Source organism: Syngnathus scovelli, chromosome 8 (assembly GCF_024217435.2).
Source record: "Syngnathus scovelli strain Florida chromosome 8, RoL_Ssco_1.2, whole genome shotgun sequence".
Classification (NCBI taxonomy): domain Eukaryota; kingdom Metazoa; phylum Chordata; class Actinopteri; order Syngnathiformes; family Syngnathidae; genus Syngnathus; species Syngnathus scovelli.
Genome location: NC_090854.1, coordinates 12,098,072 through 12,125,386, shown reverse-complemented (window position 1 = coordinate 12,125,386; position 27,315 = coordinate 12,098,072). Strand labels below are relative to the sequence as shown.

General features: G+C 42.1%; 3 protein-coding genes across 9 annotated transcripts in view; 1 reads left to right on the top strand and 2 right to left on the bottom strand.

Annotated features, from left to right (window-relative positions):
- The window catches only part of ofd1 (OFD1 centriole and centriolar satellite protein), a 117,985-nt gene that overhangs the window by 61,806 nt on the left and 28,864 nt on the right, over window positions 1-27,315 (bottom strand). Inside the window, exon 23 of one of the 2 annotated variants that reach the window (XM_049728000.2) lies at window positions 26,788-26,797. The exons of the other annotated variant lie outside the window; for it this stretch is intronic. The gene's annotated coding sequence lies outside the window, so the exon portion shown is untranslated. Of the gene's footprint in view, window positions 1-26,787; window positions 26,798-27,315 lie in introns of those variants that run through there. 2 annotated transcript variants of the gene reach the window in all.
- On the top strand, window positions 352-17,577 carry fancb (FA complementation group B). Of its 3 annotated transcripts, XM_049728008.2 has the most exons (10): window positions 352-1,224; window positions 1,446-1,601; window positions 1,830-1,919; window positions 2,027-2,155; window positions 2,488-2,660; window positions 3,096-3,526; window positions 3,848-4,088; window positions 4,262-4,571; window positions 12,888-12,955; window positions 16,752-17,577. In XM_049728008.2, coding segments are annotated over exons 1-10 (2,472 nt in total). In that variant the 3' UTR covers window positions 16,753-17,577. The 3 variants fall into 3 exon arrangements, with proteins under 3 accessions (XP_049583965.1, XP_049583966.1, XP_049583963.1); XM_049728009.1 differs by lacking the exons at window positions 12,888-12,955; window positions 16,752-17,577 and having other exon boundaries at window positions 352-657; window positions 739-1,224; window positions 4,262-5,071; XM_049728006.1 differs by lacking the exons at window positions 12,888-12,955; window positions 16,752-17,577 and having other exon boundaries at window positions 4,262-5,071.
- Window positions 6,523-18,339, bottom strand: glra2 (glycine receptor, alpha 2). 4 transcript variants are annotated; one of them, XM_049728037.1, is made up of 9 exons: window positions 18,000-18,339; window positions 17,663-17,784; window positions 14,506-14,573; window positions 11,704-11,927; window positions 10,730-10,812; window positions 10,485-10,622; window positions 10,188-10,402; window positions 8,548-8,697; window positions 6,523-8,250 (listed from the first exon to the last, which is right to left on the bottom strand). In XM_049728037.1, exons 1-9 carry the CDS (start codon window positions 18,077-18,079, stop codon window positions 7,966-7,968), a joined length of 1,365 nt encoding a protein of 454 aa, XP_049583994.1. In that variant the 5' UTR covers window positions 18,080-18,339; the 3' UTR covers window positions 6,523-7,965. The 4 variants fall into 4 exon arrangements, with proteins under 4 accessions (XP_049583994.1, XP_049583993.1, XP_049583995.1 ...); XM_049728036.2 differs by lacking the exon at window positions 14,506-14,573 and adding an exon at window positions 14,362-14,429; XM_049728038.1 differs by lacking the exon at window positions 18,000-18,339 and adding an exon at window positions 14,362-14,429 and having other exon boundaries at window positions 14,506-14,533; window positions 17,663-17,774.

The following is a 27,315-nucleotide window of genomic DNA, read 5'->3' as shown; positions in this document are numbered from 1 at the left end:
CTTTGTTGTTGTTTTACGACAGGACAAAGGGTGGAAGGGGGGCGGATGCAGTTGTGTTCGAGATAAAATATGTTTTTAAAAAGGCGTGAACGCAATCTATGATGTGATCCGGACGTTTTTATCAGATCACGGAGGGTAAACCAGTTAGCCTAAGCCGGTGACTGCACCGATGTTGACAAAACGAAATTCCCACAATGCGCTTTGCTGACATGACGTACATTTCCGGGTTGGCGGGCGATTTGGAGTGACACGAACCCGATCGAAAATCAGTTTCACGCCTTTACAAGTGTAAACACTATATTGTTAATGCAGTGATTACATCACAAATGCATCGAGTCGTTTAAAGGCACAATGAAGGGCGTCACTTCAAACCAACTCTCGTTCTGTGGTAAGATCATCACATTTGATCACGCCTTAAGTGACAACCGAGTGACAAGCGAGTTGACATTCCGTAGCTTTTCCTTCCAACCGGATCAAGAAGCGTTCCTGCAGACATCGCAAGGAGCGGCTGTCATTAGCCACAAAAGCGCAGCACGCGTGGACGACGTCATAAGATCGAAAAGCGTCCTGTGTTTTCAGAGGAGGACCACCGCGCCGTGCGTCCTTGTGGCAAAAAAGAATAAAAAGGCGGACTTTTTTCTTTATAAACTTTTCACTGTGAGTAGCACAAACCAACTGGAACCCTGCGTTGAGTTCTCACTCCCTTATAAACCGAATGGGGACGTTTCCATCCTCCAGGGGCCTACTGTGCTGTGGATGCATGCTGATGCTGTGTTTCATGCACCAAGTGATTCAGGAGGGGTCATACGGGTGCCCCTCCAACTGTCCCACTGTCTTATCGGTGAGCTCCCCCTGCATAAGAAACAAGTGTTCATACTGGGACAACAACAGTGCTCCTCTCAGCAGACTGTGGCCTATTTTCTTGGGAGCGGTCGCACCTTGGACGGCGCTGTGATTTTACCTCCCCCTTATATCAGCATCACTAGGTGCATCTCTGTGCTGTCAGCCCAGCAAACAGGCGACGTGCTGCGGTGCACTGTGGTTGCAGCCACTGCCAATCAGCAACTGGTTTATTTGGAGAACGGCGTGGTGGAAGACACTTGCGCACTCCCGTTTCAAAAACCTGAAGATATACAAGTGGTCGACACTGGAAGAAATGGAGTCATCTTTGTTGTATCTTTCAACCAGGGCCACGTGTGTGCAGTGTGGAAGGATACATTTGAAGTACGTATGAGCAGCATGTGACCTTATCTTAATTAGGGTGGCCAGTGAAGATGGATTCCTTCCACTTTCCAAAAACATCCCTGTTATATTCATGGAAGACTAGATTCCAGCTCACTCGCGGCTCTAATTAGGACAAGTGCTTTAAAAAAAAAAAAAAAAAAAGACTGACGGCTAATCACATTGCCCATTTCTCAGCATTATCACACAGTTTTCTTTTGCAGGTAGCCGCCCAGTGGTCAGATGTTATCTCTGTGCACGTGGATGACTATCTTGGATGCGGTACCGAGCAAATATTGTTAATTTTTAAGGATGACTGTGTCTCGGGGCAGCCGCTAGAACATTTCATCATTACCGACCTCTGCGGGATCTCCTTTTCTGTAAGGAAAACCAACTCAGTCAATGATACTTAATTTCTAAAATGTCCTTTTTTTTCAGTCCAGTCGGGTTGAATGATTTAAAAAAAAAAACATCTAATAGCAATTTGTATGGCAGATATTGTGATTTCGATTTGATTCCGTTTTCTTCAAAGCACATGATTATAGTAATGCACCTCGTAATGTCACCTAACCTGATTTTTCAACAATAGCAAAATGTTGCAATTTTAGAGAGGCGAGCACAGTAGGCAAAGAGCAAACACCTCCCCTCTCCCGGAGAACCAAATCCTCACAATTCAAGCTTTGGAGTCCAGACTGCAGGTGACATCTAAAATCACTGCAGAAGTTGCATGACCACATCACATTTTCTCAATCCTGACCCATGTCTTTTGACTTCCTCTGTCATGTGACTGTCATCTGTCTCTTAGAGTGGACTGAGCGAGCTGCAAGAGCTTCAAGGAGAAGTGAGAGTTAAGGAGAGAGTTGTGCAGCAGTCGGTGCGCGCGCTCACTGATGCAGTCCACAATCGAGAGCCAAATCTCACTCGGCCTGAGCAGGTACAAGCGAATATTTATCTTCTCGTCAACCAGTGAGGTTGGAATCCCTTTCAACCTCTCCTCCCGAGGATTCACACCGACACTTGTCACTCATAACTTGTCATTGATAAGTTGCATCTTACACAAAGTGCAGCGTTTGTGGTGAAGTAATAAACAAAGCAAATTGCCACCAAGTTCTGTAGAGCACCACTTGAGCAACATTTCTTGCTTAAACACAAGGGTCACCATTTCTGAACCGTATTTGTCTTCTGTTGACATCCAAACTCCAAACCGCCATTGCTTGTCAGGGCTGTCACACACTTGCCATTAGTCATTATCGTCTTTCTTTCCAGGAAGGCCTCGTCTGTCTTTTGGAAAGTGATGACGAGTCAAAGGAAGAGGCCACCGATGACAAGACCCAAGTCATGCCGGCGGTGCCCCGTAGACCTCAAGTTGACAGGCTGTGGCATCGCGTCGTCGACGGACGAATAGTCGTGGGAGTGATACTTGCCGCCGACAGCTTAGTGTAATTTGATTTTGTTGTTGGAGAGCTGTTAATTTGAATGTATTGATTATTAAGACTTCATTTTTGTTGCATGACAACACACTGTTAACAACCAGAGTGTAGTTAGATGAAGTGTAATTCTTACTTGTTGATTATCTGCAGTCTTAGGTGAATTTGAGCCAAATGCAGGTGGTTGCCATGGCAACACTTTTTTTTTTTTTTTCTTCTTCCTCGTCTGCAATAACCTTACGTTTGTGGGAGCAATCTGCTATCTCCCACCACCTGTTCCAGCACATGTAGAGAAAAACTATTGCCTCAGGAGTCATTGCAATTTCTGATGTATTCTCACCATCTGGAATATTGTTATTAATCACCAACTCGTGTTTCTACACACACATCTGTGCTACTGTCCCTGTGATGTCAGGCCTCCTTAGCGCTGTGCTATTTTTGTTGCAGATCAGCGGTCGGTGCGAGCTTATCCATCTTGACAGAGGCGGGCCACGGCTCCACGCCCGCAGTCATCCAAACCCAAAGTCGAGCGTTGTGGCTCCCTGCGCTCGGCCCTTCACCCTCCGCCGCCGCCTCCTCCTCCTCCTCGGCCGCCACCTTCTCAGAGCCAGCAGCCAAAAGAAGCAAGCGGCACGACGCGGTCGGCCCGAATGATCTCAACACGGCCAGACTCGCCGTGACTGCCGTGACCAGGCTGGCGCCTCTGCTGAACTCTGCCCATGTCAAGTGCAATGTCATGCTCCATTACGCTCCGAGACAAGAAGCTTCAGTCCTCGCCGGCGTACCGGCACTGACTGTCCTGCATTGTGGTCAAGTCACTCTAGACATCCACGCAGACTTCAAATTACAGCTGTTGAGCAACCCTGAGCTTAAAACAGGTGAAATTCACTCTTAAAAGGAAACAGCACATTTATAGAGTCATTTATTTCACACTTATTTAGAGAGTAATGTGCTATGTGAAAAGTAGCAGTGACACCTTGACGTTCAGTTTCTTCTTCAATTACAAGCCTTTCTAGTAGTTTTATGATTTTATTTTCATAAAATTATTATTTTTCAAAATATATTCTTTGGCTTTATTCTTGTTAAACGTTTATATTATGACTATGCTCATGGAATCACGACTTATTATACTGTGACTATTTTTCTATAATTCCACATTGAATTGCGTGTTGACCCTGACCTTTTTTATATTTCCCCAGCCGAGGCTCAGGAGGACTTGCTGTGTCTGTTGGCAGTGCTCGATCACTGCGTCTTCCGCATAGACTCTCCCGATCATAGCTTGGGCGATGTTGACGGCTGGCTGCAGCGGAGAGTGGGCTGTAAGAAGGTAGAAGTGAGCCCTCAGCATCGACTGTTTGCTTCTCAAGGACTCTCTTCTGTTTCGCTGCTGTGCTGGCGTCGCATCAGTCCTTTCCAGGGGGAACTGGCAGTCCACTCGAGGTGAGAAGGATGCATTTGCACTGCCAAAAGCAGAACACTCAGGCATCTTTTCAACACTTGTGTCTTCTACCTATTTGTTTCATAAAACAAGCAGTGCAGCAACACATGTAGACAGACAAGGAATCAGGCATATGAGTCAGTGGCTTATTATGGGCTTGGTTGCTCTTTGGTAGTCACTTGCAGATGCTGCAGCACCTGGACGTCCTGCTAGGTTATCTCCCGGCATCCTCCTCCATCCAGCCCATCCGTGGCTCAAGAAGAGAGGGGTCATCTGAGATGCTGGCTTTGGCTTTGGAGAAGGAAGTGGCGTCACTACGGGAGTTTGTGTCACCGTTGCTGTGTGGGGAGCAAGAAGATGAGGAAAGTATGTCGGAGTCCATAGAGACCCCTGAGCCAGGCACGCCGGAAGGCCTCCAGAAGTGTCGACTCGCCTGGCAACAGGACGTGGAGAGGCGTATGCAGAATTTAGACAGACGATTGGATGTAAGTAGGTATCGCAAGTTTATTCAAGAGTTGACTGTTGCCCAGCTTGATGGGGATTTAGCAGCCCTCATGGAGACTCAGATGAAATAATGTGATTACTCCTGGAAAAAAAAAATCTAATTTGGCCTCCAAGAGCAAAGTGATGCTGACTTGCTTGCATTCTTTTGTCGCACTTGAGCATATTTCCACTTGATCACCTCCGAGGTGGCATCGCTTCACTCTGCTGCGCTGTGCTCGTCTTAATCCTCCAGACTTTGTGTCCTCACACTATTTGTTGATGCTCTCAAGTTTCACCCCAAAGTGAGAAATGTCGAGGGAGAGAGGTGGGATCGCACCAAAGAAAGCTTTTACTGGTTCTTCCACCTCACGGTTCACTTGTTTCCTTCTCGGGACATGATGCAATTTCTCATATGATGCTTCTGTGAAAATGTCACAATTGCACAACATGTCTGACAGATCGACCTGACCAGAAGTCATAAACTGACCAGAGGGGACTCATACTGTATATGTCTGTATTTTCTCCACCCAAGCCTCGTCACACTTTTTTTTTTTTTCCCCCTCGGATGAAGTGCTCTGCATGGCTGCAGTCAGTACAGATGCTACTTCATTTTCAACTCGTTGGTGACTTGAAGAAGTAGAACAAGAAATGACTGAGAGGTTGTATTTGCATTTTGCCCTGATAGGCAGGCTTCAGCTCTCTGCAACCCTGAACAAAACTAGCACAGTGATAAATGAATTCCCATCCTAAGAATGAATAATTTGCCCGTTGTTAAATGAATTAAGCAAAACATTAGAAACGTTTTTTTTTTTTTATAGGATTCAGTGGAACGGAAACCACTCCTACGCATAAAAAGAGTAAGAAGTCAAGAAAAATGACCCAACCAATACATGCATCAGAGCACGTTTAAAATTTATAATGGGTCAATGCTTGGTCTTCAGTACCCAGACTGATGTGCTAATAATAGCAGCATATTATCCCTACTGTGCAGACCTAAACAGTGTCACATTTCAAAATTATTGTGTCCTATTGTAAGTCTCAACATTTCAATATCTTTATTACTTCATACGGCATAGAAAAAAAACCTACATACTCAACTCGGTATAATAATTCTCCTATGGTTTTCTTTATTTCACGTCGACCCATTATACCGTTCAGCCTAAATAACGACCATAAACAATTTGCTCTCACTCACTCCTTGGCCTTCCTGATTGGGTGCAGTTGCCATGGCAACTCATTTCTCACCTCTCAGTTCTCACAAAGCCCTCCTCCCCACACCTCAATAAACGAGCCAAGTTGGTTCGATCCTGAACGAAACTGCAACTAATCTTTCTTTCACGCCCTGACATATGGCCTAATGACTCCCACCTTTACATAATTCAAACAATATAAATGGGCTGTTATGTTGGCTCAGAATTGATTGGATTTCTGTGACGGGTTAGTGTTATTGATTAGTGTGCAATTCTTGTGATTTGGGCGGGACCGCTCATGCAGACTTGCATATTTATCTCGTATTTCCACATAATGTATGATGTGTGGTTATAGGAAGTTAATCTGCGTCCAAATAGCTGCTGTCTCATTCTGCGATGGCTTTTGGCCAAGTACATCATCATGAGCCTTTTTACGTCAAACGGGCTCTTTTTCCCTTTCAGTTAGTTCTCGAGCCAGCACAACAGTAAAGGTCCATTATCATGCATTGGAGGAAACCCACTGTCAGATAATATCCACACTACCCCAGGCCAAGCAGTCACCCATGGCCAGTGTCATCACCTCAGTGAGATGAGACTTCTTATCTGACCTGCAATCGGGCCGAAGAAGCATTTCTCTGTTGTTTTCGTTATAGAGGAAAGTAGACCTCATATGACAGAAAAGCAATATAAATGTGTTTTTTTTCTTCCAATAAATGCTTATGGTTGAGCCGGCCTTCCATGAAGCGAGAGAAAATGAAGCAAATGTGGTGCGGTTATGTTTATTGATGTTCAGGCTGATAAATAAATGTTTTCAATAGTAGCATTCAAAAAGAGTTCTCCAAGTCCATTAGTTGTTCTATAGAATACGCGCTAGGCAGTTTCAGCGTCGTCCTTCCGCCCACTGCCGCCGCTGTCTGCAGTGCATATCTCCATCCAACATGTCAAAAGGTACACAGCCCGTGGCGAGACAAGTATACAGAAAGGTTATTTATTTTTCAATTTACCCAAGCGCTCCCTCAGTTATACTTTATTGGACTAAAGCTACAAAAAAAAATAATAATAATCTGGTGCATTTACTTGGACTACGTTACTATACACTCAAAATGTCTTTGAAACTGTAAAATCGTTTGTCAAAGTTTCAGTTCAGAATTCAAAGTAGAAACTCGGTTCCTCCCTCGGATCCAAACTTACAAAAATACACTGTACATCAGTGCCCCAACGTTGACACGCACAAATTTACATGGACCAAATAGAAATTGTGTCCTTGCTCTGTGATCAGCCGATGAGTATTTTACACTCACTGTCAAGGGCACAATTAAAAAAAAAAAAAAAATCCTAGGGACCCAAATTTGGAAAACCCTGGTTGTCCCAAAAGTCACTACACTTTGTTTTTTTCTACCTAATTGCAGTTGAGGAGAGGAAAAACAATGACGATTAGTCTGCTTCGCTTCAATTGATGACACAAATGAGACTTTTGTGGCAACCGGGTCCAGTAGACTATACTGAAAATGTTTTACCGATTATATGGACTTCATAAAACTTACTGCGCTTCGTAGCTGGCTAACAAAAGGTAAAGGACAAAAATCCCATTATCACCAAACACTATCGTAAATTTTTTTGCTTTTTCATTGGTAGACGTAAAGCTCACCACTTTGGTTCAGTGGCGGTACTTTGCAATCGACTGATTGGTCAATAGAGAATCGTCACATCCCAAAGAAGAACTCACTTCTTGGTAGGGATTTTTTTTTTCCCTACCCCTATTATTCAGGAGATCCTTGAATTATTCCAAACGCACAAGATGCCATCATGTCCTTTTGCTTCTTCCATCTTCTTCTACCTTGATCGCTTTACAGTATATTGTCTTTAAAGGAAGTGTTGTGATAGTAGATATTAATATAAAACAAATCCTTTTGATAAGAAGTTCCTCCCGTGGCAACCTGGAGAAGTCTCGGAGGCTCAAACTAAGCTACCGCACGATTACAAATAGCATCTTTGTTTCCGTAATTGTACAGACCTCAAGGCAAAGATGGGTTAGAAAAAGATTTGGTCCACCGTAACCGGAATGCTACTAAATCTTCAGTGCCCCCCCCATACTACAACCTGAACATTCCCGTTAGATTCACAAACATCCCTGAAAGAACATCACTTGGCATTGCTCCTCAACAATCTTATCTCAAGTCTGCGAAACAAACCGGATAGCGAGTCTCTACTTTGTGTCGATGTCCTCGTGCCTGATTATCTTGTAGGTGATCCAGTAAAAGACGTTGAATATGAGGAAGGCCAGAGGAAAAGCAGCTCGAGAGATCGTGTCTATCCGCTTGGCTCGGTCCACAAACTTCTTTTTCATGTTTTCCGTGTCTTTGGGGACAGAGGGCTGAGGGTTTGCGGCGGCCGGGGCGGCATTCTTAACAGCTGAGCCGTCCTTGCTTGGCAGACACTGGTTCATATTGTAGCCAGCAAAATTAAAACGTCCGTCACGCATGTCTTCATCCTGAAAAAACACATGTGGACACATTGAACTGGCATAAACTAATAAAAGAGAGAGGTTAGATATCATTTCAAAATATTTGTAGCTTCTCTGCACGTATGGGTCGTTCTCAGAAACTATGGTCCAGGAGTGTGACATAATAGCCCAAAATTAAACTTGTTCAAAAGCAGGTCAAAATGACATATGTTTTAAATCAAACCTTCCCGCAGTGTGCTATGAATAATAATTCACTCAGCCCGAGGTTTATTTCCATGTGCCTCCACAAACTTCACGTAAACAGCGAAGGTGGGAAAAGTCTACCTTGTGATTCTTTCTTTGTCTTCGCCTCAAGCGGAGAAACTCCTTCTGTTGCCTGGAGACGAAATTAACCCCAGCGTATTCGAGCAATGCCGCAAATACAAAGAGCAGACACACCGCCATCCAGATATCAATGGCTTTCACATAGGAGACCTGCAGGCAGGGGGAAACATTTTTTTTCTATTAGATCTTCTCCAGTCAGCCTGCGGTTCAATTGCACTTTGATTGAGTTTTGGCATAAAAATAATTCTACCAGGCATGCTTTTCCTGAATAAATCAACACCAGATGATCGTCTTGACATTTTCCTCCTCATATGCAACTAACGAGAGATGCGTCTCAGTGGCATTGATGTTTGTCTGACAATAAACGCGCCTCGGCTCCAAACAATCGCTAGATATTGATGCCATCTTGTCATCATCGTGTGGAAGATGAAAGCCGTACGTCAGCGTCACCCCGCTTCTTCCGATTAGCATGTGAAACGTAACAGCTCAGTTTTATGAGGCCACTCAAGTGGGCCGGCTCACTGTTTTCACGAGTGGCGACTCATTTTCAATATTTATCACCACGAGTGTCTTTCATGTTTGAGATCGTGATGTGTTTGATGTTCTGTCCCTCCTCATACAAACAGACTAATCACGTCACGTTTCCTCACTGTGAGCAAGTTTGCAGGTGTTCATACAAGCGAGATAGACATTAGTCACCGGCGGTGTGCCGTCTTTAGTCAAGTTTGAAAACACTGTGATCTCTCAGCGCCGTGCGCTACACACTTAGCTTGAAAAAGTACAAAGTGCGTTGGGAGACAGTTGATAGAAACTGCACAGGTAACTGCGAGTGCATCGGCGATTAAGGTGACTTTCTCATTAGCTTTCCTTTTTTCGAAAGTTGCAGTAACTTCCTTTGTGCGTTTGGGATGGATGTGAGCCGGTGCTCAACTCATGCTGGCTTAGACTGATGATAACTGCGATACCAGCCTAAAAGCCTCATTAAACCAAATCCACTTTACAAGGACCGTATTTAGTCAGTTGGGGGTCCTAGGCAAAACCCGGGCTCCTGTATCGCAAAAAAATTGGAGTATGTTTATCATCAAATTGCGCCTTGCCGCTTTGGTAGTTGTGATAAAAAAAAAAAAAAATCCTCTTTTCTTTTTGCTCCATTTACTTCACAACACATTTTCCCAAATCCATTCTGCACTCACCCTGTTAAAAAGTTTTTTTTCAAGGGGGCTGGAAATCTCAGGGTCCCAAGAAATTGCCTGTGCTTGCTTAATGGTAAATCCGCTCTGCACTTTACATTCCCATGATCTGTACGCAGCCTCATATTGCTTGCCCAACATTTATTGGAAGGCCGTTCCAATAATATAATTTGAGTAAATTCCCATTAATCCAGGTCATGATAATCCACAAAATTTTAACTGAAGGCAATGGGATTTTTTTTTATAGTAGTCAAAAACATTACATCCTCATTTCATTCAATTTGGTGAGGAAGTGGAGCATGAGCCTCCGGAGAACTCGTTACGTCCTGGAAATGATCCCAATCAGATCTGGATAAGGCAGACCCCCCCCAAACAGTTAAGACCGACAGCATGTTCAGAAGCTCCATCGGGAAGGATCACTCAAAAAAACCCATGTTCTGAAGCTCATACCTTTGGAAGAGACGCTCTGGAGCCGGAGCTTTGCGTGGTCATGGTGAGCACAGTGGTAATACCAAGTGCCACTCGGGCAGGGGCGGCATCCATGTTGATCCAGAAGGACACCCATGAGAGGATGACAATGAGGAGGGAGGGGATGTACATCTGGATCAGGTAGTAGCCCATCTGACGTTCCAGATGGAATTTCACCTCAATGCAGGTGAATTTGCCTGTTGACCAGAAGATCAAATCTGGTTGTGAAACCACATGACTGGGTTGCGTTTCATATACAGCACAGTCGCATCCACTGACCCGTGTTGTAGTGCTTGGTGCAATAGCCCAGCTCTTTTTCCTCCCTCATGATAAATTGAGGCAGCGTCAGACCATCTGACACCTGCACGGCGCCATTCTCCAGCCACTCGAAGATCAGATCGTTCATGGTATAACCGACTGCAGGGATTCAAAACAAAATACATCAAATACAACAAATTTTGAACCAGTATGTGACGGTCAACCACTCGTTGCAAACTAGTTGCAGGACCATAGTTGATGCTTACAACTCTCCAGCTGCATTGTACACGTCTGGACATCCATAGGGAAGTTCTTCAGATCCATCGGGCAGGAGAGGATGAGAGTCAACCTGACATGACAAAAATGAATAGATACTAACGATAGAAAACAGAAGGTGGAGTGATAGTCGTGTTCTTGTGTCTCCCGTGCGCTCCTCTGGGATACATCGGCAAGGATTCACTCCAGCGGCTTCCAATCACACTTTCATTACTGCAACTTATTGTCTCGCTGATGCATTCGGGTGCCCACCGGGCCCCCCGCCATTTTTCCCCCATTGCGAACAGCGATGGAGGCTAACCAGCTTTCCCGCCCTGCCTGTACACCTGAGCACCACTCAGCCCCGAGCAGCCTCCATAATAGACTGAAACACTTTCAGTTGTGTCTCTCGAGAAGATTGAATTCGGCTCATGTTGGACCTTCTATTGAAATGGAATTAAATATTTTCACACGTGCTGGTTTTCGCTCGACTATTTAGCCTTAATGAAAGTCCCCAATTTGGCTTTGAATTCCTCCTAGATCCATGCGAACCCGTCATGAAGTCCCGATTTTTTTTTTCCCTTTAATCTTTTGATCCTTAACAAACCCCTCCGAGATTACTGGGCGCTCTTTCCATCAGAAATCTTTTTATTAAAAATCTACAAGCAGTGACTTATGCAATGTCAAAGGGGGCAATCACAATGGGATCAAATCTAATTTAAACTTTGTCTCGACAACCTTTTGATGTTAAAGAAATGAGCTAATATTCACTTTTTATAGTTGGACGCATAATCCCGCTAACTGTACTTTTAATTAGTTTTATGGAAAAAAGGGGCGGGACTAACCCCTTCTAGGCTACTTACGAGATACAAATAAAACGACACTACTCTTGCTTACAATTTACTTTTAGTTCATCTTTTGACAACCACACAGCAGCCAATTTATTTATTATTTGGAGTAATTGTTGTTTCCCGTCGTCTTTCACCTGATACTGTAGAGGACGTTCCCATTTTTGAAGATTCTCAGCAGCTTGTTGTCCGTGGTGACATCGTGGAAGTTGGCGCCCTTCTCATTGGCGAAGAACAGATCGGGCTTCCAAATAGAGTCCAACATGGACGGGTCCAGGTCCAGAGAGGAGTCTGGGTATTTGCTGTACGCCAGCCGGGGGTCGTTCCACTTCTGCCGCAGGAAGATATTCACTCTGTAATCCTGCAGACATGACAAGCAGCTTTGCATATTTTTGTGGTGCAGCTTAGGGGAGAGGGAGCACACTGGTGACACAAAGTCAGTCATCTGCATTGTTTTTTAATACAATATTGCCTCTTTTTTTAGTGTGTTGGGAAATTGTAATCAAAAACATTGCTGGGAAATATCACAGACAACAGTAGTCCCCGCGAAGTGATCATTGGTGAGGAAAATTGACCCTGAATTGACATTGCTTATCTTGAAGCATCTTGTTTAAGACATACTTTAAAATCAATAGGATTATTGTGTGGATAAAAATGAATTACCCCATCAATTTGGATGATCATTTTGAATTGATTACCTTCTGACCTAACCTTAACCTACCCTCAGCATTTCAGATCCTAAAAGTCAATAGGATTTGTGTTTTGTAAGTGAGCCAACGAGGCTTGAATGTTTTGAGCTGACTTAGAAGAGAAAGTAGCACGAACCCTATGGATTGGTAACAGATCTAAAGGTATCCCTTGCAAATCCATAGGGTTCTTTCTTTGTTGTAATTTAAAGATTCATTTAAATTTTGACATTGGAGGGCTACCCTTGTGGTCTCGAAATCTCGAGGGTTCTTGTTTTGGCATGAAAGAAAAAGTTAGCACACGAAATGTTTTCAAAGTCAGCATTACCTGTGCCCTCCAGAAAAAGTCATTTAATCTGACATTTGATATTAACTTCCACCACCGTATTATGTCGTATCGTTTATATCCTTTAACATTTATTGAACGGTTAAAGTTCAGTTTAAATTCTGCCCAGTAGAGCAGAGAAAACCACATTGTTTAGCTTTTGATCAGATCAAACTCAAAGTACATGTGTCCTTCAAAATCAATAGTTGTTTTGTTTTGCCACAGTGGGAATTCATATTATTGGACAAGAAGGTTTTTTTTTCCTCATGCAAGTAAAAACTATAATTCTGACTTTGTTGTGTTTTGCTAGGTTGGTGATGGACTACCGCGCATTCCCGCTAAATTGTGGTACGACGCTGCCCTTGGAAAAGAACTGTGGTAAGTCAAAAACTGATGGACAATATTTTCCAAAGTAAAAGCAGATGTTTGCAAATGTCTTATTGGGTTAAACACGAAAGATAATTCAGAAATCAAATAATTTTTGCTTTTGAGAGCCTGGAAATAAAAGATTTGGACAATCCGTCATTAAATTCTTTTTCGAAACAATGACTCGATTATGAAAATACGATTAATCTGATAATTGATTTGTTTTTTGATTAATCGATTAATTATGACACCTAGCCTCAAGTCATTCAAAATCAATTTCGATCTGACAGAAATAAACCTGTGATACAAAATCATCAGACAAGTGTCTCCTGTAGTGTGAGTCACTTCGCGGGAGGCTACAACAATTTGTTGAAATCAAATGACACGTAAACAACAAGGCACAACCTCACATGCTAACAACACCAATTCAAAAAGTTGCAATGCAAAAATTAAAGAACAACATAAGATAGACTTTAAAATGAATGAGCGGAAATGAATCTTCAACATCTGGTTGCCTGACAAATAGTTTCATATGTTGCTTATTATAAAGTGGTGGCGTTCCAATTTGCAATAACTTTTCTCATTAAGTGCAATCATGTCTGAGCCATAATGGAAAGCAAACGATGTGTTTATTAGCTACGGCGAGCAAAGCTCGGAGCAATGGGAAGCATGTGTCACCCCAATGACACGCTCTTATGTTGTTTGACATTTCATCAGCGTGTTGGCGCCTCGCAAGCGTTTGCGCCCGTGTCGGAATCCATGTAATTGTCAGCCCGTGTGCAAATTAACATCCTCCATTCACGATCTAAGTGGTGATTAGCGGCCATTATGAAGCCTTTGCTGGTGTGTTGCCGTGTGGCCTCGCAGGTTTTTGTATTTTTATCCCTGTTAGCAGCGGGGATGTTTTAGCATATCAGCGCTTATGGAAGCTCCAGCCGCCACCCGCTGTTATTGGCTGGACTTATGGAGATTTACCAGCTGGGGTTTACCGTATGAATTATTAACTTAGATTAATGAGGAAAAAAAGCAGGGGAATCATGAAAGCCGGAAGCAAAATGTGTCATTTATATTCGCCGCATGATCCGCCATTAGACTCATTGTCATACATGAATCCAATTTGATAAAATTGCTTAACATGTTAAAAACTTTATGGAAGTTGAAGTTGAATGTAACTTTGTTTTCTTCGCAAAACATCTGTTCTACTTTACATTTTGAATTTCTTGTTTTTTTTTAGGGGGGAAGGACTGAAACGGATTCATGTAGTCTCAGTAATTCTTAATGGTTGGTGTTGTTTTGAGTTACGAGCGTGGCCACGGAATAAATTAAACTCGTACCTCAAGGTATTGTATTTTGTGAGAGGATGATAAAAAAAAGGTGATGAAATGAATTCACTCAGTGTTTCCGACCCCTCAACTCACCATGGTAGTTTCAGCTATAGAACCGAAGCTGTTGATAAATATGTTGCAGGTAACGTTAACGGGTGGACCTGCAGGTTGAGGGACAGATAACACATTCACTCACACATGTGCACAGTAGAGCAGCCGCAATGTCGGAGAACTCACCATGGTCGTCTCTGTGACCGAGCCGAAGCTGTTGATAAAAATATTGCATGAAACGTTTACGGGGGCACCTGTGGAATGGAATGACAATGATACGCCGTAAACACATTGATTGGGCAGCGGTGATGAGGGATGATCGTGCTTGGGTTCAACCTCCTGGACATTATATTAGGGACACCATCCAATGTAGTTCAATGAGAGCTGTATGATATATTATTTTTGGTTTAATATGTTAGCCTTATGTTAAAATAAAGGCAAATGAATAAAGATGAAAGATATTTTACTTATTTTTCTGTTACAGTTGTCAACTTACTTATGACTTGCGGTCTAATAAGCATTCACCGTGACTACTAATCAGTTTTTGGCGATTTTAGTTTCTTTTTTTTCAGCTGACCTAAAATAACCCCCAGGAATACAATTTACCATGAGCAAATGTGACATGCAATTAGTTTGTTAGCTTTACTTACACCCTGAAAATGCATCTCCCGTTAGAGTGCCTCATTGTCACCCACAGAATTACAAGGATGGCTTTTTTTCTTTTTTTTTTTTTAAATGTCTGACTTGGCAGCCAGCGTTTTGACAAGACAGCTGGTGTGGCTGCTTCAGAGCGCCTTTCTGTCATCCGTAAGTTAATAGTAAATATACAGATACTGTGTGTTAAATATAATTTTGTGGGACAAACATTTAGAGTCAACTTAAGAGCAATACTGGACAAAGAATAACCTTTTTGTCTGCCATTGTGTGTGGTTTCACGCATTTAGGGGACACGACCCCAGCATTTGAGAGCAGGGACAATGACTTGATTTTTAATCATTTTTAAGCATAATTTTATATAAGGTTGTTAAAATGTTTACTAACTTCAATAACCCAGACCAATCACAATCAAACCCAATCAAAACAGCTCTTATAATTGATCTCATTGGATTCTGTCCCAGTGTACCTAATGTTGTGGCCAGGGACTGTACATGCTTTGATGGACATTTTTTAATGTGGAAAAGTGCTTATGAAAAATGCAAAGACTCTGAATGTCCTCATTTCTTTCATAACTCCCAAATTAAGTGACTTTCCCTTCAATCTTGTCTGAGAGCCAAAAAGCTTTCCTTCCAGTCTCCAATCAGATCACTTTCCAACATGGTTTTTATGAGCATCAAATTAAAAGTCTCCTTGCCAGGCATGCCTGCTTTTGCCATTTCAAATCCCAGCAAACCTTCCGAAAGGCGCAAAGTGAAGTTGTCAGCCTTTGCCGCTGGCCTTTTCCCCGCGCGTTCCTCATCAATATTGCATCGGACGCTGTATTAATATTTGCCTCGCTTTGTTGTCAGCTGACTAAGACTTAACGGGGCGAGCAGGAAAATAAAAGCAGCTCACAACAATGTCAGCAAAAGGAAATCTAGGTCATCCTTCAACATCGTAATGCACTCGTCAAGGTGTGACAAGCAAGGGGCGGAAATTGCTTCGTACGAAAAGGTGCGTTTATGATTCAGCTGCGATATCAAAATAGTATTAGGGCCGCTCACTGCAGGAAAAACAAGTTCCTGATTATTATTTTAGGATAAAAATGTGACCAAGAATGCAAGGAAATAGTGGTGCATGCGTGCCTTTGAGGGGTGTGGCCTAGTGATTGGTGGGAGGAGCTTCTCTGGCCAACTGTAGCTCCTTGTGAGTTTTTGCATTTTGGTTTTTTTTCTTTTGCAAGTCAATTTGCAAGTTGGGAGAAAAAAAATATTATCACCAAAAGAATTTGCAATATTGGAAGAGTTACGAAGTAAGGGAACAAAATCTTAAAAGTCAAAAAGTCAATATTATGGAATTTAAGGAGAATATAAACTGAATTCTAGAATAATATAGTATGACAAAAAAAATTAAGAACAGAGCAAATTTTGATAGCAAGATGGAAAGATTCTATACATAATGTTACATCTTTATTCCATAAGATTACATGTGATATTGAATATTTTATTTATAGTAGGCCAATGTTGTCATTCTTACAATATTATAACTTTACTGACTTCAATCTTTAACTTTATGCCACAACCTTTGTACATTCATACCAGTGACTGATTATAATTGGCAAAAAAAAAAGTCCTTTAGACTCTATCTTATGCTGCCCTATTTGACTCCAATTAAAAACTCGAGGAAGACCCTCCCCAAAAACAGCTGGACTCACACCAGCCCACCAGAGGCGTCTCGTAACGAGCCGGGTCCCCCCCTACATTTCCAGTGACAGATGCTGTTTGTGTCTCCACAAGACGGAAAGCCTGCAGCCTTGCCATGGGGGCACCATCCATCACTTGGACCTGTCAGGGTGACACCCCCCGCACCCCCACCTGCCTACTGCGAGCGCTCATCTAGACCTCCCTACGGACTGTGGTATTTACACACCTCCCCTCATTTGTTTGTAATGCATTTGTACACATGTCATGATGGGATGTTTGGAAAAAAAACATGCAGCGTTGGGGTGAGAGGTTTTAGCCACTTCATTAGGGTACCTAGATTTGAATTTAGACACACAGTAATTAGGGATGGGCGGCAATCAATTATCAGTTACCTGATGCCGATACCAGCCTCATATTAAGGTACTTGCATTGGCCAGCGATACTCTTGAGGGTGTTTTTCAAGAACTATTACAATTTAAAAGAATATACAATTGCTATTCAGTCATTGTTTTGGGGGGGAGATTTCACATATCAAAAGTACCAGTGGTATCAGTATTGATGACTACTCTATATAAGAAGGCATATATTATAATATCAGAATATCATAATCCTAATATAGTTTGAGTTTGGAACCAGAAGTAAAAACGAAAATTATATAATTTTACTCACTTCACATAATTGTGTCTGCTTTTGCATTTGAACCTTTCATATTGTAACTTTAGATGTGTTTATAATATTTGGGTTTCCTGAAGTGGCATATATATGTTATACTTCGCTGCAAACTACACAAGCACGTTTATATATTAAACAAAAGGTTACAGTAATACCTAATGTGTACCTAATGAAGTGGCCAGTGAGCGTCCACATTAATTGAATCAAGTGTACTTACTGGCTTTCTCTGGATCAATTAATGATCAAGCGGTGCTTACTTTTTTTTTTTTTTTTTTTTTTTTTAGGAGTGTGCAAGTAATTATAACAAGTCCATCCCAAAAATAAATACAAACCTTTAAAATTGGGTCGTATTCGCGCGTCGTAGCCAGATGTTCGACCCATGAGCGAGTCCAGAAAGTCGGACGGCGACATGTTGGACGACGATCGGGGGTCGTACTCCTTGGCGTCCACGAGCCTGGAAAACACGCACCGGAGCAGCTGTCAAAAACACGGCTCGGGTGTGATGTATTGCCAGGTGGGTGGGACCGTGCGTTAAAGCGCATTACGCGCCGTGTGATTTCTTTGCGTGTGGTGCGAATGTGCGTGTTGTATTTTAAATTACTGTCAGATCTAAGGTAGAAAAAAGGTTACCCGTGCGTAAAACTTGCGTCAATTCACGCAGCAGCGTACCTGAAGTTGAAGAGTAAAGCTCCCCAAATTATCAGCAAGGAGGAGCCCATTCCGGGTGCTGTCTTTTTTACTTCTTCCATCTGTCAATGCTCACCCAAAAAGCACGTTCCTCCCGCATGGCCAAGCTCTCGTGTGGCGCATTCCACTGCATACTTTAGTTGCAGTCAACTCTTAAAAGAAAAAAAAAAAGATGGACAAAGAAGGTCGCGAAGAAGCATTAAGGAATGGGTTGAAAAGCAAAGAAAAGAAAAGAAAAAATCATGTTGCTCCCCCGAAGATGCAGCAGACACGTTGGAGGCGCACTGAAAGTGGAGGAACGGGTGAGGAACGCCTTTCTCTCCTTTGGAGGGCTTTTTTTTATGCGCACGCGCACAAGTGCCAGACGTGTGTTGGGTTCCAATCTATCACGCATGGACATTGTACAGTATTCTGTCAAATTATGTAACAATATGTATTTATTTGAAAGAATGCACTCTGATGCATTGACTATCATGCATATTTGGAGACTTATTAATTTAGCAAAACGCGTGTGCGTGTTTGTGGAGCACCTGTATCCTCGCCACAGTCCACACATAGTGCAAACAAAGGATGCACGCCAGTCAGTGAGAGGCTGGATGGCAAGTATTTGGTGGCCTGGTTACCCTGGAAACAGACTCGCAGGCATATGATTGGAGACGCCGCAAAGGTTGGCCTCTCCGAGTGAGACGAGATGAGATGTGAGTGACAGACAGGGAGGAGGAGATCCAGTGCGAGGCTGCGTGAGCCAGAGGTGTCTCGTGTCGCCACCCCTGGATTAACATTTCCCATTGAGATCAATTATAATTTGAATAACCTGTTACCAGAGTGGCTGTCATAAAACCTGTATTAGTTGCACGGGGCATGTTTTAAGTATAACATTTTAGCATAACTAACAGTTGTTAATCATGACCACATATGAGGTGCTTTGTTGTTTTCCTAATCAGCTAGCACAAAGTGTGTCAAACTGGAAAAACAAATAGAATCGCTACCGTGTATGAGAGCGTTTCAGGAATAAGTGTGAAAACAATCCCGATTCATGTCTCCAATGATCTCTTAAGGAGGTATTTTATTTCTCAAACAAATGAAAAGCTTTATTATATATAATGGGGCAAAATAAATTGTAAGATTGCATACAGTAAGGTGGGTTAGTCTGCGCGTGAGCGTCTGCTTGTGAGTGGTGGGCTACAGCAGGCGCTTGAGGATGAATTTACGTCCCCCTTCCCCCATAATTGGTCACACTTCATATAATACAGAAAAAAAAAAAATGCTGTGACTTGTGCCTGACAGTGTGGGAGTGTACTGTGAAGTGACCCATATGGAAAGATAGAGAGTTAGAAAGTGTCGTGGTTACTTCCAAAGTGCTCACTCTCATGTCTGTAATGCATGTGGAGTCACGGTGCTTTACACTGTGACACGCTCAAGGCCATATTGGCGTGGTGCTCGGTTACTGACCGGCTTCTTGATCATCATGGCCTTTTGAAGCCCGCGGAAAAGCCTCCTCTTTTAATGCTGAGGTCACCAGTGTCACATCGCATCACGTGGTGGCGGATATGCGGCATGCTTATAGGTTTTCTTTGTGTGTCGGCTCATATATTTTTTGGGTGTCATCAGAAGCCTAAAGCATGTTTAACTCTTTCAACACAGAGTGCCTGCTATGGAATATTCATTTCTATAGTATTGTGAAAAAATCCAACGTAGAAATTCCTGATCTGATCATCATTTATTTACTTTTGTATTTTGTTTTAGCAGTAATACAATACAGTTTTAGATTAGGTTTTTGTGTTGTCATATCAAACTAACAAATGGATTAATCAGACGACCTAAACAGATTGCAAAACAAGTGGACTGAATGTAAGCATGGGCCGATGGTATTTTGTCTCAATAACCGCTAATGCTGGCTGTCATCTGTAATAAACTCAGCTTTTCTTTTTTTGAGGGGACTCTAAGCAGGTCACAATATGATTGGCAGCTAGCAGAGTTGAGTAAACAAGCCATTTCTTTGAAGTTAATTGCCTCCATTTAACTTTTTTCCCCCCTTCTCGGTGAGCAGAGAGAGCGAGGCGTGAACGGTTACGCACGGACGAAAGAGATGCTGTAAACACGGTTAGTTTTTAGCTCTGGTAATGTGTATGGTTCAAAACAAAATTTGTGCCAGTGGGTACTAGTTAGCCTCTTCTGTTTTGGAACAGTGGGTCTGTTCTGAAAATAGCTAACCAGTGATGGAACAATTAAAACGGAAGAAGAAAGTTACTAAAGTAAATTAATACAATTATTAATTAAATTAATTATTAAATTACATTTGTAGAAATCAATAGGAAAAAATGCAGTTTCTATTTGTCCAACATTTTTAAAAAAAGTTCATCTTAGAACTAATTTTAATAGTTTGATACCATAATATTTCTGATCATGGTTATCATACGGTCAGAATCTAATATTAGCCCATGCCCGAATGAATGAAAAACAAATTGACTTTCTACAATCAGACGTATTGACGATTGTGCGGCCTGACATCAATGATAACGACCAACTATGCGTTATCAAAACAAGAATAGTAGGAACAAGCCTTTTTATGAGTGTGTGTGGGGGCGAGGGGGCTCAGACTTTTGCAAAATGCAAATACGTACGTCTCCACATTTGGTTTTAATGGGAAGCGAAGCAAACTAGGCTTGCTTAATGTGTCCTGATTTATGCGACTGATGTGTGGCAAAAATAACCACCGTATCTTCTCTACTTTTCACATTGTCTCGCAGCTCCAGCAGCTCCATAATGACACCCAAGCGGAGCTTCTGGTGTCATTTTAATGGCACCAATGGCCATTAGTTTAATAAGGGGGAAACTTTGGGCCAGGTGGGTCATGCAATTAAAGGAGGAAAAGTCAAATCCGCGCATCATTAAGAGGAGGAGTAATGTCTCTGTCTGGGAGCCTAAAAGTGTCATTTATCCACACTGTCATTAAAATTACAGCCTCTTAACAAGCAAAGCAATTTTGAAGCTGCCCACGCGTACACACAAAATTAGTGTTGTTATTCTGCGGAGGGGGGATTACGAGTGTATTGTTGTCTAAAACGGATGTTCCGCTCAATTGATAACTTCAAAATGATGCCTCCGAATAATTTACATCATCCAACAAATTCCAAATAAATCACAGCCTTGCTTTGTGAAGGTTCTCGGCTTAGCGGCTGTCATTGATCTCCTTCGCTGCTTCGTGCCGGAAGAGCTCACCTGGAATCTAACGTGTATCCGATGCATCTGACGTTGCGATGCAGTCCATCGATTCCTTATGTCTTTATTCCGCCCTCCCCACACTAATTCCACTCACAAGAGGCTGATCTCCGGCCTTGCACGGATACAGAAGAATAACTTGGAGCTCTTTCGATTGGCTGCCAACATGCCCGCTAGAAGAATGCCAAAGCTTTAATGAGTGGATTCTTGAAGAGAAGGGAGGATTTATTATTATTTTTTTCTCTCTGTAATTCTCTTGTGCCACAACACAATTATCATAATCCCTCCGTCGCGGTAAAACCGAGCTCTTCGGTTTGCTCGTATGTTTGGGCACGTGCTCCCGACATTGAGCGCATCAATTTGGAGCGAATCACGCTCTAAATGCTTGACGGCATGCTTCTCCAGCTTGCTCATCTCCAGCCTGAAGCTCTGAGCTCAAACTCACCTGTCAGTCACGACCCCAGGGGCGTTATCCTGACTGCCATGTTGAACTGATGCCCAGACTACAACCCTCAACGTGCGTCTGGAATCAATTTCAATTGATCATCTGTCCATCCATCCCTATTAGCCAAATGGACAAATTAGCACATGCCAGCCAGTAGAGGAAGAAGTCAGAAAGACACACTAATTAAAAAAAAAAAAGTTTCTTTATTTACAGTTCCCGTCCATTTATTTCACAAAGACTTCTCTGTGTTGGATGTAGAATCCGTCTAAAAAAAAAAAAGTTCAACCCTTCTGTAACAATGAGTCATCATCCCCTGTGTTCCTCCCTCATCTCAAATCCATGTTTACTCCGGTTTGCTGTTTTTCTATTTCCGGCACGTGTGCTCATCTCCGGTGTTCCACGGCCGTCAGAATGATGCAAAAATGGCTTATTTGTGTTTCCTGGCGAAATTACATCAGATGCTCTTTTGAGAGGCGCTTACAGGAAGTATACGAATCCACCATTTACACAGAGGAGAAGCTTATTCTCCTTTCGCCTTTACATATGTATGGGGACCTTAATCTCTTTCGCACACAGGCGTGTTGAATATGAATGTGTGAAAATGTGACAACCGGGGTGTGTTGTTATCAGGCATGGATTTATCTTTCCATCACAAGGCGAAGAAGAAGAAAGATGTGTTGCGCTTGCACAAACATGGCTTCACAAAAAGTGATTAGCACGCAAGCTGTCAAATAGCAAAAGAGGACATGAAGAGGACGGCCTGTCACGCTCACGTAAAGCATCCGCTTCTATAGAAAGCAGACTATTCTGGTTTTATGCTGAGGTGCTTTCAAAGATAGTTACCACCTACATGTGGAGGATGAGTAATCTGAGATCTTGCATTTGGGAGGACTCTTGGTTGGAGAGGTCATTAAATTTGCCTTCTGCCACAAGTCTGCCATGGGTAAACTTCTTAAACTAGAGTGCCCTCCAAAGTTATTGGCATGCCAGTTCGAATATCGGTCAAAAAGATTTAGCAAATGATCGTATTCTGTTTTTGAGGAACAGTTTATACAACATTGTGGCTTCATTATCGGGGTTTGTATATAAGATCTATTTAAACTGCAATCCAAGGATTTCTTGCTTCAAATTTGTAATCAAAATCTCATTTGCAAATTGCCCTCAACAGATGCACAACCATTCCAAAGCTGCTTCCAAAAAGCGTGCAGAGTGAGGGACCCTCGATTGAGAGCATACTGGCACCCGATTACCAAAGCTGAAATCTTTTTCTTAATGAGAAGAACACACACACATACAAACACAGGCAAATTTTTACTTTCTGTTGCTAAAGTGCCAATCATTCCCGCCGGCACTGTAGCACCGCTTCCCCCTGCGCCGTTATCACCATGGAACCATTTTTAGAAAGCTGTGGGGCAGTACACACAGTTGCCATGGAAACGCGGCCCAGACACATTGATAAGCGGATTGGAGCAGCTGTATTTCTCCGATGACTAATGAAAGCGCAAAAAGCGGTGAGGGGGCTTCGGCTGCCAAGCACAATTAAATGCCGCCAATAGGAATCAGTTTGATTTCTCATTAACTGATCAGATAACAAATGATTCTTATCTGGCTCTTGCCAAAGCGCCCGTCCGTCTCTCTTTTACCGCCTGCTGCCAGCTTCCTTTGCGTCGGCAAAATGCGGGCAAGAATTTCTAATTTTGACTTTCCAATTGGATGTATTGATCTTCTGGTTGCTTAGCATGCGGGTGGAGGAGTGTAATTCCATGATTGACCACTAGATGGTGGCACTTAGTTTAGTCTGCGGTTGTTAATTTGAAAAAGGAAGGGAAAGAAATAATGTTCTAGTTTAGGGTTTAGTGTCAGGAGGATTTTACTAAGTGATTTCTATATTGCGAATTTCACTTATTGCGAGGTTAGTCTGAAAACAGCACATTTGTTCAATCTGGTGAGAAACAGCCCCACATGCCCTGAATTCAAAAACATTGATTTCGCAAATGTATTCTCTATTCGATATAAAAATCATTCCAGACCGAAAAAAGCAAAGTAACCAGATTTGAATGTCCACATCCAGTCTGCCTGTGCTATGTCCCGGCTGGCGACTTGGATCTCTAATTCGCGAATCAATGTGTGTGATGAAGTGTCCCCTGGCTGATATCTTTTGGATGAAGCCTTTGGAGGGGAAGAAAAAGCACACTGAGTATCAAATAGAACACTATTTAATAACACACAGCCAAATACACCGCGACTTAATAATACATCAGACATCCAGTAATGTTCTACAGGGCAGTAATGAGATGCAGGGGGAGAAATTTGGGCCAAAATAGTCCATTGTGACGGATCCCAAATGAGCCCATAAAAGCGTCATCGGGCTATTGCTTAAACAATTGCATGTAGTAATGAATGGCGCTATTACCGAGCCAGCGGTAGGACAAACGGCCATTATGTCACAATATAACAGTGCAATTTCCCGCGAGGCCGAGCGGCGGCAGGCGGAGAGCGGAAATAGTGACGGTGACATAAAAAGGATATTGTTGCAAGAGTAGGGAATAAGGCTTATTCTGTGACATTTATTTAATGTAATGCACCAAAAAAGAGAATATAATGTATCTTATTTACTCTTAAAATGTGTTCACGTTCTGAACTTAGTATGTCCCGTGTGCAGTCTTCATGTATGACCCCAGCTAATGTGATTTACAAGTCGTGTTTCTTACAACCCCATTGGAGGGTCAGCAAAGCTTTAAATGAATAATTAGTATCGACAGTGCGCGTTAGGCAGACACAGCGGTGACATCGTGTCTTCTGGGAGTCATCAAGAATTGAGGGATAGAACTTTTTTAAAAAAACAAATTAGAAACTGTATTAAATTTGCTTATTTGATATATTGACGAATGGACACATACTGTATATCTCAAGATTTTTGTTTTTACTATGATAGTAATGTTCATATTTGATTGACACTGTCAGAAAGGTATGTTTTAATATTAAATTCTCTTTATAGCAATAAAACCTCTGGTTTGACTTTCAGGAGCACTTAGACCTACTACGCTACTGTATTTGAATATTGGTCGTTATGGTCATGCTTCATGTAAAAACTTTGAGAACCACTGACTAATCCATAGATTGAGAACCATACAGACAATGCAGTTAATGCATTTTGTGCAAAAATAATAATATTTTTTGCCTTCCTTATATCAGTGACTTTACATTAACTATTCTCCTTTAGAAATAAAGTTTTGTGGACTGTCAAGACATTCTAAGAAAAATTAAAGCAATGACGTTGGCGCTTCTATCAGACAATTCTCCACCGCCCAATAATCAGCCGCATGCACAGAAAGTCAAAAAGTCCCAAAAAAGCACAAAGATGCATTGCACACCGAGCACACGCCATCTTTTCTCAAGTCACAGGAGCCAACATCTGCTGGTGGGCGATACCATTCAAATAACATGATTCGCCTGTCAGCCAATGACTTGATAATTTCCCTCAGGTAAACTCAAGCGCACTACTCCTTTAATCTGTCAGGGAACATACGTAACAGGAGTCCTCTGGAGAAATTTTCTTTCACGCAGCAGGGAAAAAAAAAAAAAAACACATCTCAATGGCGCTTGTTAATTGAAAATGTTGATTTATGTTGACATGCGTGTGCACCATCTCTGCTTGAGTCTTGGAAACATGGAAAATTACAGGCGGTGAAAGTCGAAAATATTGTTGCTGTTCACATTACACTGAAGTCGTACTTTAAATTTTACTTTTATCCTGTACGACTTGGAATCCCGGTTATTTATTATTCTTTTCAAGTTATTTTGCACGTAAAATGACATTTTATTATATTATTTTTCAGTGACAAAATATTATAGTAAAAATATAAAAAATATTATTATTATAGCAAGAAATATTCAATAATGTAGTTGTAGTTATTTAAATTTATTTTTAATGGTATGCTCAATAGATGTTTTTACAACACTAAAAAATAAATACAGTGAATAGTATATAAATGCACTGCAATTAATCTAGATATAATTATTTGATATACAAATAAAGTACAATTATTTACTTTGTATGCTTGATTAAATGCTCAGCTTGCACTCAAGCATTAAACAACTTGTTCAGTTGGTGCCGCATGAAGCCACTAGGTAGCAGCATAATACAAAGCATTGGTGCTACGCTCCTTTCCAATGTTATGTTGGATTTATAAGGGTCATTTGAAGGAAATGTCACTCCATCAGGTCATATCTAATTCAGACAGGAGATTTTTAAAAAAAATAAATAAATAAAAAGCTAGACGAGGCAAATTTTCCCCTCATGCCATCAAAGAATGAGTGTTTTCCATCTCCAGTTTCATGGCTGCTGACTTGCTGTGTTTTTTAACAGTGGAAAACATTGCTCACGCCGCTCATGATGCATCCCTGTGTGGTGACCCACTTGTGCGCTGGCCTCACGAGGACGCGCATACTTGCTCCTTTGTTTTTGTGATGACTCGTCCAAATGTGACCCCTCCCAAAAACTCTCTCCCTTTGACCGCCACGGGGACACACAGGCCCGTGTTGAGTCAATTCGACTTTTATGACAACATTCTAATGCACGAAATCAAATATTGCTGGAAAACATTTTCCTTGAACTCATGTTCCGCTTCGGAGGTTCAAGCAGCCACTAAAAACTTGTTGCTTGTGTTGCTTGGCCGTTGTGCCGATCACGTCGTGATGAAACATCCCGTGGAGCGTTGCCCACTTGGCCCCCAGTGAAAGGGCCGGATCGGCTCGGGGGCCGCCGGGTCCTCCTTGGTTACCGGATGCCGGCGCACTGAAGTGATGGGGACCGCTTTCTGTGAGGCAAACAATCGTTCAGTCTGCTCCGAGCTCATGTCCAACATGACAAATATTCTTGTGAGTCAATAGCAGTGGAGAAAAGAGGTCACTTGAGGATAGTTACTTTCTTGTTTTATATTTCATTGTATTGTGGTTGCTATACTTGTCGACCTGTCTACATATTAGCAGGTGTAGTTTCCTTCTTTTTTTTTTTAATTGCTATTTGTTCTCTCGCTTTTTTATGTCCCCTCTCAAATGGAATATTGGAAGTTGTTCCTGCTGATTTCGCCCTTTTCAAAACCACAATTTAGCAGTTGTTGTTTTGCATTGCTCTTTCTTTGCCTGCTAAGTACCATGTTGCGTTGTTGGTACGAGAAGAGTACTTTAACTTTCAAATACAAATTATTGACATTTTTTGGCAACAATGTTAGTCAATAGAGCAAACAAGTTGTTTTCTTCAAAACAATTTGCTGAGTTGCTTTTTCCCCCTATCTTTAGATTGGGGGTTGTGGGGAATAGTACAAGGCACTGCGGTTGTGTAAACTGATATTTCTTTGTTGTGAAATGTGGGAAAGCAAATATTCACAACGGCAGAACTTAAAAGATTTACTTGAACTCCCCAACTTCAAATTTGATTAGTTGGTTTGTAATTTTGAGTTCACCCAACATTTTTTTTTTTCCAGTGTCAATGGTTGTGGTTGCTGTTGTAGTCCTTTAATGCAGTATACATGTTAAGTGATTTCCACTGATGAAAAACTGGAAACAAATTCTCAACTGCACTTAGATGTCACGTTATTGTGATCACCATAAACACATGGACAACAAGCT

Excerpts from the sequence above, each read along its gene's own strand:
- glra2 (XM_049728037.1), bottom strand. The coding sequence starts at position 18,079 with ATGGAAGAAGTAAAAAAGACAGCACCCGGAATGGGCTCCTCCTTGCTG. Across the intron at positions 11,928-14,505 it reads CGGTCACAGAGACGACCATG|GATTACAGAGTGAATATCTT; the intron begins GTGAGTTCTCCG and ends TCATGTCTGCAG. Across the intron at positions 8,251-8,547 it reads GACAAAGAAAGAATCACAAG|GATGAAGACATGCGTGACGG; the intron begins GTAGACTTTTCC and ends GTGTTTTTTCAG.
- fancb (XM_049728006.1), top strand. The coding sequence starts at position 352 with ATGAAGGGCGTCACTTCAAACCAACTCTCGTTCTGTGGTAAGATCATC. Across the intron at positions 1,602-1,829 it reads TCTGCGGGATCTCCTTTTCT|AGAGGCGAGCACAGTAGGCA; the intron begins GTAAGGAAAACC and ends TTGCAATTTTAG. Across the intron at positions 2,156-2,487 it reads ATCTCACTCGGCCTGAGCAG|GAAGGCCTCGTCTGTCTTTT; the intron begins GTACAAGCGAAT and ends CTTTCTTTCCAG.